At 41.9% G+C, this 14,329-nt stretch overlaps 1 protein-coding gene across 5 annotated transcripts in view; it reads left to right on the top strand.

Annotated features, from left to right (window-relative positions):
* Positions 1-14,329, top strand: part of LOC110505329 (homeobox-containing protein 1) — a 29,514-nt gene that overhangs the window by 5,045 nt on the left and 10,140 nt on the right. For 2 of the 5 annotated variants that reach the window (XM_036962501.1, XM_036962500.1), the window contains exons 3-4: positions 462-655; positions 747-802. The exons of the other annotated variants lie outside the window; for them this stretch is intronic. In XM_036962501.1, the coding sequence (XP_036818396.1) occupies positions 801-802 (2 nt within the window). In that variant the 5' untranslated portion in view covers positions 462-655; positions 747-800. The remainder of the gene's footprint in view (positions 1-461; positions 656-746; positions 803-14,329) is intronic. 5 annotated transcript variants of the gene reach the window in all.

Raw genomic sequence — 14,329 nt, 5'->3', positions numbered from 1 at the left:
TGTCCTTCTGGAAGGTCCCCCATCTCCACAGAGGAACTTTTGAGCTCTGTCAGAGTGACCCACAGGTTCTTGGTCATCTCCCTGACCAAGGCCCTTCTCCCCCCGATTGCTCAGTTTGGCTGGGCGGCCAGCTCTAGGAAGAGTCTCGGTGGTTCCACCAAGTGCTCTGACATCCACTTTCAACTGTGGGACCTTGTATAGACAGGTGTGGGCCTTTCCAAATCATGTCCAATCAATTGAATTTACTACAGGTGTACTCCAATCAAGTTGTAGAAACATCAAGGTTGATCAATGGAAACAGGATGCATAGTCTAATAGCAAAGGGTCTGAATACTTTTTATTTAATTTAAAATCAAATATTTTATCAATTTGCAAAGCTTTCTAAAAAATTGTTAGCTCTGTCGTTATGGGGTATTGTCTGTAGATTGATGACGAACATTTTTTTATTTAGTCCATTTTAGAATATGGCTAACGTAACAATGTGGAGAAAGTGAAGTGGTCTGAATACTTTCCGAATGCCATGAAGAAGCCGAAGTCGGGCTGCTTCATGACCAGTATTTGTGACAAGAGGTGCCTGGAGCTGTTCTACGCTGCCATGCCCATCAGGTGTTGGCAAACACCTCCGAAGGGGCAAAAGGGGATTACTAATAAGACGGTACATCACAAGTGTTTAGTAATCTCACCCTTTTTAATATGTGTGCCACTCATCAACTCTTCCTCATTTTAATTTTTTTTTTTTTTTACAGATGGGCAGAAGAGATGCTTTTGGAATCCTCTGACTCAAAGACGGGGTGATACTGATGTATGAATTGGGAGAGACCTTGCACTCAGCATTAAAATTATACAAGTACTTTTTTATTAAATATTTTGTTATTATTGTTACTGTTACACTTGAAAGATATCAAAACACTTTGTTTAGAATATCTACTTAAGTTCAGCAATTGCACTCTTCTCATATTCCTTTTGTAGGCTACTGACCAATGCAAAGCAGCCTCCTGGAGTGGTATGGGAAGAGTGCCATCCTCCTACATCTCACATCTGTCTGTACTTATTGAACTTATTGGACCCATGGCTTGAGGCAGACTCCAGGATGGAGTGTCATGCACTCCACCCCTCCTTCCACCTGACTGCACCTGTCCTTAACGTAATACATTACATAGATGGAAGAGACTTCATCACCCACTGGAGACTTGGACTGTGTTCGTAAATTCACTCTGGCTATATACACTCCGATTTCAGAGCACACTCGTCTGTGTGCCAGAGCACAAAATAACTGAGGAATTTACGAACGCGCAACACCCATTTGAATAATACTGCCGTCCAGTAAACGTCGGCAGAAAAAAAAACATATTGAAATGGTTGCCAGCAGCACAGTTGCATTCACCAATGCACCAGATAATTTGAATACAGACTAAACAGTTGTGCTTAGGGCATGTAAAATGTTCAGAGTGAGGTGTTCTCTCATTTGTGTCTGGAAGTAGCAATCAAGTTCGGTTGCGTGCTTGACTGCTGTTGGGAGGTCAGAACGATCGCATCAACCTTACTCCTCGGCCAGAGCGTCCAGTGTGCGCTCTGAACACTCCGAGAGCAAAACGCTCTGAATTTACTAACGGACAATCTAACGACACTCACAAATGCACTCTGAGCACACTCTGGCACGACAGAGTGAATTTACGAACACGCCCTTAAAGACAGAATCACCCAAAATGACACTTAAAAAATAATCATTTTTAGACATTTTATTTAAAACAATATACTCTACAAGTACATCACATCCAGAGTGGGCTCCCTGGTACGTTTGAAAATATGATTTTATACATTGAAATTTACATTACATGTCATGAACCAATCCAAGCCCTCCTTTTAATTAAGATTACACATTCAGCAAATCACCAGCAGAAGGAGTTCACTTTGAATCCATTTTCCCATTCACTCTGGTGGTGGTGCTCATACAATTGATTATTACTGATACACAATCAATCATTCATTTATCATGTAGCAGAGAACCCACTCTGTAAATGTGATGTACTTGTAGAGTATATTGCTTTAAACAATATGTCTAAAAATGAACAAAATCTAAACGGGTAGTTTTGCGATTCATATTTTGCAATGTTGAACAAATGAATGTGAAATATTTTTATTTCATCTAGACACTCCATATATTAAAGCAAACTATAAGGAGTGTAATGACACCAAGATGTTGTCTGTATCATGTACGGTTCACAACTCATAGGGTCTTTATAGGAGGCAAGAATAAATCTAGAAAGATATTGGTATAATACCCATCATATAGAAGTAAACTTCAGAGTCATGCAATATGTTGTGTGGTCTCCTGCTATGACTCAGGGAAAGCTTGCAGTTTTAGGATACAGATGAAATAAGTTATGATGAACTCACAGGAGGTTGTGGCACTTTTAACGGGTTCGTGAAAATGGCAGGAGAGCAATGGGATCAAACGCATGGTTACCATGTGTTTGATGCCATTCCATTTGCTCCGTTCCAGCCATTATTATGAGCCGTCCTCCCCTCAGCAGCCTTCACAGGGTGGTGAAAGTGCCCGGTGATGAACCTGATGCACCTTTTCAATAAATATCAAGAGTTTTATTCTGGTGACATGATCATGATGCTTGGCTGCCATTTGACCAGTGGAGGCTGGTGGGAGGAGTTATAGGAGGGGCTCATTGTAATGACTGGACTGGAATTGATGGAAAGGAGTCAAACATGGTTCAAATATGTTAGATACCGTTCCATTTATGCCATGACAATGAGCCCATCCTCCTATAGCTCCTCCCACCAGCCTCTACTGCATTTGACAAATACAAATAATCTAGCTCAGTCTTTATAATCTCATGAAGGTAGCCTACCCGCACTTCCTGCGAGCTGTTGGCTAGAGCGCATGTGCCAAGACCAGAGTGGGCACATTTTGCTACATAACGCAACAGGTTTTGTGACAAAACAATCAGTAGAGTTGAAAATGCGATGGAAACCAATTTAACTTGTATTTTTTTGTTCAATACATGGGAATTTTAACCGCAAAATGTATTGGTCAGTTTGAAGGCATCATCTCATGTGAAAATGCCCATAATGTTTTTATTCAATTTTTAATATTTGCATGAAAAGCTGTCGCCATTTGGATGGAAACCTGACTAGCGATTGTCGAGCCTCCCTAGTTAAGCATGGGCGTTTCCATCTAAAGGACCCATGAGCTCCAACATGTAAACTTCATAGGACCATATCAAATAAAGCTGAGTCTTTAAAAACATTTTTTTCATTAAAGCATATATACAGTTGAAGTGGGAAGTTTACATGCACTTAGGTTGGAGTCATTAAAACTCATTTTTCAACCACTCCACATATTTCTTGTTAACAAACTATAGTTTTGGCAAGTCGGTTAGAACATGACACAAGTAATTTTTCCAACAATTGTTTACAGACAGATTATTTCACTTAATTCACTGTATCACAATTCAGCTGGGTCAGAAGTTTACATGCACTAAGTTGACTGTGCATTTAAACAGCTCGGAAAATTACAGAAAATTATTTCATGGCTTTAGAAGCTTCTGATATTCTAATTGACATCATTTGAGTCAATTGGAGGTGTACCTGTGGATGTATTTCAAGGCCTACCTTCAAACTCAGTGCCTCTTTGCTTGACATCATGGGAAAATCAAAAGAAATCAGCCAAGAAAAAAATGGTATACCTCCGCAAGTCTGGTTCATCCTTGGGAGCAATTTCCAAACACCTGAAGGTACAACGTTCATCCGTACAAACAATAGTACGCAAGTATAAACACCATGGGACCACGCAGCCGTCACACCGCTCAGGAAGGAGATGCTTTCTGTCTCCTAGAGATTAACGTACTTTGGTGCGAAAAGTACAAATCAATCACAGAACAACAGCAAAGGACCCTGTGAAGATGCTGGAGGAAACGGGTACAAAAGTATCTGTATCCACAGTAAAAACGAGTCCTAGATCGACAACCTGAAAGGCCGCTCAGCAAGGAAGAAGACACTGCTCCAAAACCGCCATAAAAAAAGCCAGACTACGGTGTGCAACTGCACATGGGGACGAAGATCAAACTTTTTGGAGAAATGTCCTCTGGTCTGATGAAAAAAAAAAATAGAACTGTTTGGCCATAATGACCATTGTTATGTTTGGAGGAAAAAGGGGGATGCTTGCAAGCCGAAGAACACCATCCCAACCGTGAAGCACGGGGGTGGCAGCATCATGTTGTGGGGGTGCTTTGCTGCAGGTGTGACTGGTGCACTTCACAAATAAGATGGCATCATGAGGCAGAAAAATGATGTGGATATATTGAAGCAACATCTCAAGATATCAGGAAGTTAAAGCTTGGTCGCAAATGGGTCTTCCAAATGGAGAATGACCCCAAGCATACTTCCAAAGTTGTGGCAAAATGACTTAAGGACAACAGAGTCAAGGTATTGGAGTGGCCATCACAAAGCCCTGACCTCAATCCTATAGAAAATTGTGTGGGCAGAACTGTAAAAGGGTGTGTGAGCAAGGAGGCCTACAAACCTGACTCATTTACCCTAGCTCTGTCATGAGGAATGGGCCAAAATTCACCCAACTTATTGTGGAAGGCTACCCAAAACGTTTGACCCAAGTTAAACAATTTAAAGGCAATGCTACCAAATACTAATTGAATGTATGTAAACTTCTGACCCACTGGGAATGTGATGAAATAAATAAAAGCTGAACAAAATGATCCTCTCTACTATTATTCTGACATTTCACATTTCTTAAAATAAAGTGGTGATTCTAACTGACCTAAAACAAGGAATTTTTACTCTGATTAAGTGTCAGGAATTGTGAAAAATTGAGTTTAAATGTATTTGGCTGAGGTGTATGCAAACTTCAACTGTACATTTTTCAACCATTTTCCATCCTAAAAATGTGCCTTTCGTTTCCAAAAACCCATATGTTTAAGATATTTTCAAATTTCTCTCTGAGGGAGGATAATGAAAGTTCACAGAAGTAACAAGTATAGGCAGACCTACCAAATAAGCTAGTGTATTTACTGATAAACGTTTATGTATTATAAAGTGATTAAAAGTCATAATTCAGTTACCAAATCGGTAACGGAATTTCCGCAATTGAACTGGCTACAATTGAAAATCATAGTGTTAACAAACCACCGTTGAGTCACCTGCTACTGTCTTTCTTTCCACTAGCATACTGTTATGTTCAGCTCATAACTATTTTATTTCATCTTGTAGTCAAAGCAAGACTGAAAACTGAAAGGACAACCAGACTTGTGCTGATTCTCCTTCTTCTCGCACACCTACTACGTACCCTCTTTTTCATTTACTGTGATGTCGTAACTTGTGAAAGAGACATCTATGATTGGTTTGGTCCGGACCAACTGGACCAAACTTGGGGGCGGAGCTCATTAGAATAATAGCCAGTGTGTAAAATAATACCCAAATATCCAAAAGAAGGATAATGCATATTTCTACTTTCTTTTATGTACCTATTCAGGATACATCACATGAAGATAATTTAGATTAATATCCATAAATATCAATTTCTGTATAGTACAGATCAGGGACCCATGATGTAATTACATTACTGGATGTAAATCCAATTCACCTACTGTAGTTCAATAACCAAGATATATATCAAACTCAATGTGTCATGTCATAGCTGACACCCCATTCTTTCTGCAGACATATTTGAAACCTAATTCTGAGGAGATATTTAAAGGTGCAATATGCAGAAATCGCTCCGACATTTCCTGGTTGCTTGATTTCTAATATTACTCCTAATTTCAGTCTGATGACAAAGCAGTGTAGAGAATCACTGTACCATCTAATCCACTGTGAAATATATTTTCAATAACCATTGTATTTTCAGCTGTTTTTGAAGCTGGTGTACAAAAAGTAAAAGTCACAAAAACAAAACTTAAGAACGTAAGCATAGAAATAGCGCACATAGTACAGATCTACCGCTTCTAAGACTTGCTTTCAATGAGAATGACAGTTCTATAAGTCGCATTGCTAGGTGCATTTGGTCAGGTCGCCCAAAAGTTACACATTGCAGCATTAACAGAGTTTTTGGAAAACGTGGTCGCATAGTTGGTTGTTTAGCAACAAAACCGACTTGTGCAGCAACTAAACTCAGCAAAAAAATAAATGTCCTCTCACTGTCAACTACGTTTATTTTCAGCAAACTTAACATCTGTAAATATTTGTATGAACATAAGAATCAACAACTGAGACATAAACGGAACAAGTTCCACAGAAATGTGACTAACAGAAATGGAATGATGTGTCCCTGAACAAAGGGGTGGTCAAAAGTAACAGTCAGTATCTGGTGTGGCCACCAGCTGTATTAAGTACGGCAGTGCATCTCCTCCTCATGGACTGCACCAGATTTGCCAGTGCTTGCTGTGAGATGCTACCCCAGTCTTCCACCAAGGCACCTGCAAGTTCACAGACATTTCTGGCTGCAATGGCTCTAGCCCTCACCCTCTGATCCAACAGGTCCCAGACGTGCTCAATGGGATTGAGATCCGGGCTCTTTGCTGGCCATGCCAGAACACTGACATTCTTCTCTTGCAGGAAATCACGTACAGAACGAGCAGTATGGCTGGTGGCATTATCATGCTGGAGGGTCATGTCACGATGAGCCTGCAGGAAGGGTACCACGAGGGAGGAGGATGTCTTCCCTGTACCACAGCACTGAGATTGCCTGCAATGACAACAAGCTCAGTCAGATGATGCTGTGACGCCCCTGACCATGATGGATCCTCCACCTCCAAATCAATCCCGCTCCAGAGTACAGGCCTCGATGTAACGGCCATTCCTTCGAGGACAAATGCGAATCCGACCATCACCCCTGGTGAGACAAAACCACGACTCGTCAGTGCAGAGCACTTTTTTTTGCCAGTCCTGTCTGGTCCAGTGATGGTGGGTTTGTGAACATTGGCGACATTGTTGCTGGTGATGTCTGGTGTGGACCTGCCTTTACATCAGGCCTACAAGCCCTCAGTCCAGCTTCCCTCAGCCTATTGCGGACAGTATGAGCACTGATGGAGGGATTGTGCGTTCCTGGTGTAACTCAGGCAGTTGTTGCTGCCATCCTGTACCTGTCTCGCAGGTGTGATGTTCGGATGTACCAATCCTGTGCAGGTGTTGTTACAAGTGGTCTGCAACTGCGAGGACGATCAGCTGTCCGTCTTGTCTCCCTGTAGCGCTGTCTTAGGCGTCTCACAGTACGGACATTGCAATTTATTGCCCTGGCCACATCTGCAGTCCTCATGACTCCTTGCAACATGCCTAAGGCACATTCACGCAGATGAGCAGGGACCCTGGGCATCTTTCTTTTGGTGTTTTTCAGAGTCAGTAGAAATGCCTCTTTAGTGTCCTAAGTTTTCATAACTGTGACCTTAATTGCCTACCGTCTGTAAGCTGTTAGTGTCTTAACGTCCGTTCCACAGGTGCATGTTCATTAATTGTTTATGGTTCATTGAACAAACATGGGAAAGTGTTTAAACCCTTTACAATGAAGATCTATGAAGTTAATTCGTAAAAATCCAAATATCTTTGAAAGACATGGTCCTGAAAAAGGGCAGTTTCTTTTTTTGCTGAGTTTGTGTCAAAACAGACAGGGTTGGTTTAGATTGTTGACAACATGTAAACTATATTTAGTCTCCAATGTTTATTGGAAACAAATACATTTGCACAATTAGCACTTGTCTCAAATATGTCATTACATGTGTTGGTTAGCTAGCCAATCTGAGCCATATAAGTATTGACATGAAATCAGTCAAAACACCTCAAAACAAGACATGGTATCAAGAACAAGATGAAACTAGCTGAAACAAATCACTTAAGATTCCCCAAAAGGCAGTTTCTTGTCACTGTTGCTTTCTGGCCATCCAGAATCACAACAACTCAGACTTCTGCCCCATTGAAGAGTGCGCATCGTTTTTTTATAAAGTTGTCATCTATTAAAAAAATATATTTAAACCTTGGAGATTTTACTGTAATTCTGTTACTTAACTTTGCGTCTGCACAGGTCTACCAGCAAATGTGTTTTTTTTTTTGTGAAATCTGTGTAAATTGTTCAACGTTGTCCTTGTGCATAGAGTCAGTCGTGTAGTGGCGGGTATACCCTGTATACACCCTTCCTTAAGCCGTATCAATTAACAATGTTGACGGAACAGATCAGAATGTTTAGCTTAAAATGTTGAGCTATTACTTATTCAGCAATATGCACACAGCAGTAGGCCTATGCGCGAATGCTCCAAAAATGCAATTGGCAGGAAAACTCATTCTAAAATGTGCACAGCACATGCGAGCAGTTTCGTGGACAGAAATGTAAATATCTGTTAAAAATGTAGAAAGCGGGGCGATCTAATGATAGTTGTTGGATCATGGGTTGCTATGATTAGGATCAGGCCTTTGGCTGCTAAACAATGAAAAGTTACAAGAAAAACAATAGAACAGGAGAACGCATATGAGGAAGTCTTTCTAAAATAATTGCCCCCATGTTTCTATGGGGGGGATTTTGGCGATAGACTACTGTGATCCAGGCAATATATGTCTCAGAATATGAAGTAAAACATCCAGGTTTCAAACAATTAGAGAACAAAAGAAACAGTTCTGACTCTGCTGGTAGATGGAAATGCTTTCCCAAAAACCTCTATTTAATGTTAACTAGCTACAAAGTAGCCAATGCCTGGGGAAACTCCATCTCATGCACTATATTCTTGGGTTTTCCCCAAACCCCAAAAGTGGTCTCCTGATATGGTTTAAGCTAGAGGTCGACCGATTATGATTTTTCAATGCCGATATCGATTTATTGGAGGACCAAAAAAAGCTGATACCGATTAATCGGCCGATTTTTATTTATTTATTTGTAATAATGACAATTACAACAATACTGAATGAACACTTATTTTAACTTAATATAATACATCAATAAAATAAATTTAGCCTCAAGTAAATAATGAAACCTGTTTAAATAATGCAAAAACAAAGTGTTGGAGAAAAAAGTAAAAGTGCAATATGTGCTATGTAAGAAAGCTAACGTTTCAGTTCCTTGCTCAGAACATGAGAACATATGAAAGCTGGTGGTTCCTTTTTAACATGAGTCTTCAATATTCCCAGTTAAGAAGTTTTAGGTTGTAGTTATTATAGGACTATTTCCCTCTATACCATTTTGTATTTCATTAACCTTTGACTATTGGATGTTCTTATAGGCACTTTAGTATTGCCAGTGTAACAGTATAGCTTCTGTCCCTCTCCTCGCTCCTCCCTGGGCTCAAACCAGCAACACAACGACAACAGCCACCATCGAAGCAGCGTTACCCATGCAGAGCAAGAGAAACAACCGCTGCAAGGCTCAGAGCGAGTGACGTTTGAAACGCTATTAGTGCGCGCTAACTAGTTAGCCATTGCGTTGGACTAGTTAACTGTAAGGTTGCAAGATTGGATCCCCCGAGCTGACAAGGTGAAAATCTGTCTTTCTGCCCCTGAACAACGCAGTTAACCCACCGTTCCTAGGGCATCATTGAAAATAAGAATGTGTTCTTAACTGACTTGCCTAGTTAAATAAAGGTGTATATAAAATATATATATATATATATATATATATATTTTTAAATTGGCAAATCTGCGCCCCCAAATAATCGGCCATTCCGATTAATCGGTCGACCTCTAGTTTAAGCATTATGGAATTGGAACACCCAATTTTGTTGTTTGTCTATTCAAGGTTGACTTTGAGAGCGAAAACCTGAATATTTCTGACTCTGTTGACAGCCTCATTTATTTGTTTCAATAGTAGTCCTACTATCAGACTACTAGCACAGTACAGCTTGGGTTTCTTGACTGTGAAAGACCAATATGGGATTTATCATTTTAGGTCATTTGGAATTTGTCACTTTCTCATAGAATTTTTCAGACAGGGTGCCTTCCCTGGCCGGCCCATTGAGTTCACCCACTTCTCCAGACACCATTGCATAGAGTTGTATGGTTTGTTAAACTTTGAAATCAATGTTTTTTTTATTAATTTTTATTTTGGCAGTGAAACATCTGAGTCAAAGGGTTATTCCGTTACCATGGAATTGCTTGCATGCAAATGTTTCCTCTAGTCCTAATTTGTAGATCATTATACAGGTTACCCATTAGATTTCCCCGTGTAGGCTCTGTGTTGCGAGACTAGTTTACCAGTCAGTGTTCCCAATACAAAACCAGAAGCACAGACACCCACATTTACCAGTATATCCACCTTTTCATCAGATACCTAGTAATCCAAAAGATCTCTAGGCAAAGGGAGTCAGGGAAAGTTTGCTGTGAAGCTGCTCACTGGCTGCTTCCTTCTGCACCTGGGTAAATATATTGCTTCCTGGCTCCTAACCTTTTTCTAGGGGCCCTAAGGATTCAACTACACAGATTACAAGCTTGGAATGGTTGATTAGGCATGGAAAAATGTGTTATTTTGCTCCTAAGGATGATCATTTCCCTGGCGTTGCAGTCTACAGCACAAATATATAGTACAGTCGTTTCACAATTGTAATATGCTAGTAGTTGCGGCCACTTGTTTAACAAGTCACTCAGACCCAAACGCACTCGGTGTATGTTTTGAGAGTTTGTTTTTCCTGCCGAGTCAAATCTGACACGCCTGGACACTCAAACTTGTAAAAGCCATGAGGCTCTCGGGGCATAGTCGTGTGTGCATAGGTTTCTCTTGCACTCTCTCTCTATCCATCCATCCCTTTTCCCCTGCAGCCTTTCTGCTGAGCAGTGATCTACTGTATAAAGAGCATTGACCAGTGCTAGTTTAGTCAGCAGTATTAAACCTCTGTCCTCCCCAGGGCAAGGGCCAGGCTCAGAGCCTCTGCACCAGAGGAAGACAGGAAGGTCAAGGAGGAGGAGGATTTGTGGAGAAACTTGTTTTACTTAACTAAAGGAGCCGCACTTTGACCCCCCCCCCCCCCCCCCCCCCCCCCCCTGCTCTAAGTCAAGGTCCCAGGCACCTTATTGTTCCTGCCCTCACCTAGCTGGCACACCTGATTCAACTAGTCAAGCCCTTGATTAACCTAGTTGATTATTAGTCAAATCAGTCATGTTTGCACTTGGCTAGAGCAAAAATGTACTATTTTCCCTAGACGTTAGTGTTGGGACCTAGCCTAAGCCTACAGTTCATTTGGAAAGTATTCAGACCCCTTCCCTTTTTCCACATTTTGTTACGTTACAGCCTTATTCTAAAATGGATTACATAAAAAAAAAAAAAAAAAAAAAATAATAATAATAATAATAATCTACACACACTCATAATGACAAAGCGAAAAACAGGTTTTTAGAAATATTTGCAATTGTATTATAACATTTAAAACCGATATACCTTATTTTCATAAGTATTCAGACCCTTTGCTATGAGACTTGAGATTGAACTCCAGTGCATCCTGTTTCCATTGATCATCCTTGATGTTTCTACAGCTTGATTGGAGTCCACCTGTGGGAAATTCAATTGATTGGACATGATTTGGAAAGGTACACACCTGTCTATATAAGGTCCCACAGTTGACAGTACATGTCAGAGCAAAGGTTGAAGGAATTGTCCGTAGAGCTCCCCGACAGGATTGTGTCGAGGCACAGATCTGGGGAAGGGTACTAAAAAATGTCTGCAGCATTGAAGATCCCCCAAGAACACAGTGGCCTCCATCATTCTTAAATGGAAGAAGTTTGGAACCACCAAGACTCTTCCTAGAGGTGGCTGCCCGGACAAACTGAGCAATCGGGGGAGAAGGGCCTTGGTCAGGGAGGTGACCAAGAACCCGAGGGTCACCGAGGGACAGAGCTCAAGAGTTCCTCTGTGGAGATGGGAGAACCTTCCAGAAGTACAATCATCACTGCAGCACTCCACCAATCAGGCCTTTATGGTAGTGGCCAGAAGGAAACCACTCCTCAGTAAAAAGGAACATGACAGTCCGCTTGGACTCTCAGACTTTGAGAAACATTATTCTCTTGTCTGATGAATCCAAGATTGAACTCTTTGGCCTGAATGCCAAGTGTCACGTCTGGAGGAAACCTGGCACCACCCCTACGGTGAAGCATGATGGTGGCAGCATCATGCTGTGGGGATGTTTTTCAGGGGTGGGGACTGGGAGACTAGTCAGGATAGAGGGAAAGATGAATGGAGCAAAGTACAGAGATCCTTAATTAAAACCTGCTCCAAAGCACTCATGACCTCAGACTGGGGGAGAAGGTTCACCTTCCAACAGGACAACGACCCTAAGCACACAACCAAGACAATGCAGGAGTGGCTTCAGGACAGGTCTCTGAATGTCCTTGAGTGGCCCAGCCAGAGCCCGGACTTCAACCCGATTGAACATCTCTGGAGAGACCTGAAAATATCTGTGCAGCGACGCTCCCATTCCAACCTGACAGAGCTTGAGAGGATCTGCAGAGAAAAATGTAGAAACTCCCCAAATACAGGTGTGCCAAGCTTGTAGCATCATACCAAAGAAGACTCTAGGCTGTATCACTGCCAAGGTGCTTCAACAAAGTACTGAGTGAAGGGTCTGAATACTTATGGAAATGTCACATAATAGGGATGGTCCCTGGATGGGAGACCAGAGGCTGCTGGAAGTGGTGTTGGAAGGTCAGTAGGAGGCACCCTCATCTAAAAAGTGATCCCAATGCCCCAGGGCAGTGATTGGGGACATTGCCCTGTGTAGGGTGCTGTCTTTCGAATGGGACGTTAAACAGGTGTCCTGACTCTCTGTGGTCACTAAAGATCCCATGGCACTCATCATAAGAGTAGGGGTGTTAACCCCGGTGTCCTGGCGAAATTCCCAAATTGGGCGTCATATCATCATGGCCACCTAATCATCCCCAGTTTACAATTGTCTTATTCATCTCCTCACCCTGTAACTATTCCCCAGGTTGTTGCTGAGAATGTGTTCTCAGTCAACTTAGTGGGTAAAATGTAGATTGAGGGGGGACAAAAACAACCATATTTTTAGAATAAGCCTGTAATGTAACAAAATGTGGAAAAGGGGAAGGGGTCTGACTACTCTCCGAATGCACTGTAGAGTTTGAGAGGGAGATAAGAGAAGCAGAGAGTGGGGAGGTATGCCTCATATATTCCAGAGAGCTTCTTTTTTTTTAAGGACGGCAGATTTGGAATCATATTGTGGAATGTGTCCAGCAGCCTTCATGTGACCACATCAGGACAATGTAGAGGAGAATGTAGTGTGAAATGAAGATCACGAGCTGTTAATGTCTCCTTCCTCTGACTCTGATTCCTCTGATTTAGCCAATGTCTCAAAGTAAGCATCCCAAATGGCACCCTATTTGCTATAAAGTACACTACTTTTGACCAGGGCCTGTAGGGCTTTTTTTTTTGTGTATTTTTTATATTTTTTAGTCTGCTCTGTGCAGAGACTGGCTTTTGATACGGTAATGGCTTTTGATACGGTACTGTCTATGTCAAGTAGGCTAGGCGTTGTTGCATTGTTTTAAGGCTCTGCGTAATAATAACATATAGGCTATATGCCCTCTTGTTTTCAGTTGATGATATCACTAGTGTGCTTTGTGCAATATGCATTCTGACTATGGTACCTCCTTCTCCACCAGCCTTCAGTCACTAGGTCTAGAGACTGTGTGTGTGTGTGCCCTCTTTGACCCTGTCTGCCTGTTTTTTTTTGTTGTTGTACTGTACTGCTCTCTTTGTGTATGTGTGTGTCCTGGCTGTGTGTGTATGTACAGTACTGTATGTAAGTTTGTCTGAGGGCTGATGTCTGTCTGTGTGATATCCTATACACTGTCCTATGACTCATCCCCGCCCTCTTCAAAGGGAAAATATGGAGGTTGGCCGCTTAGGATGGAACATTTTCTTGGCGTTTTTCCCAAGTCGCACTCTCTGTTAACCCCTCCTCCCTCGCTTTCTCCTCTCAATCTTTCAACTCTCTCTCTCATGCATGTGTTCTCTGTCAGCTCTTTCTCTCTCGCACACACACGAGGTCTGCTCTCTCTCTATTTCCATCTCTCTCACCCTCCCCCCTTTCGCACTATCTATCTAAGTCTATCCATATGTCCCATCCCTTTCCACATATATCCCTCTCTTCTCTCTCTCTCTCCTACCTCTCATGTCCTTTTCCTCATTCTCCCCGTCTCTCCCTCTACCTCTCGCTCTCTCTCTCTCTCGCTCTCGCTCTAAAAGCCCTCTAAGAGGTTGATAGAATAATCCATTTCATATCTGGGCTGCAGCTGCTGAGCCAGTCTTCTCTAAGCATGCCGCTGATGAGGAGATAAGGTGTGTGCGGCACAGTGCGGTTCTTCGGGAATTTCCATTTGT

Source organism: Oncorhynchus mykiss, chromosome 25, assembly GCF_013265735.2.
Source record: "Oncorhynchus mykiss isolate Arlee chromosome 25, USDA_OmykA_1.1, whole genome shotgun sequence".
Lineage (NCBI taxonomy): Eukaryota > Metazoa > Chordata > Actinopteri > Salmoniformes > Salmonidae > Oncorhynchus > Oncorhynchus mykiss.
This window is presented reverse-complemented; position numbering and strand designations above follow the sequence as displayed.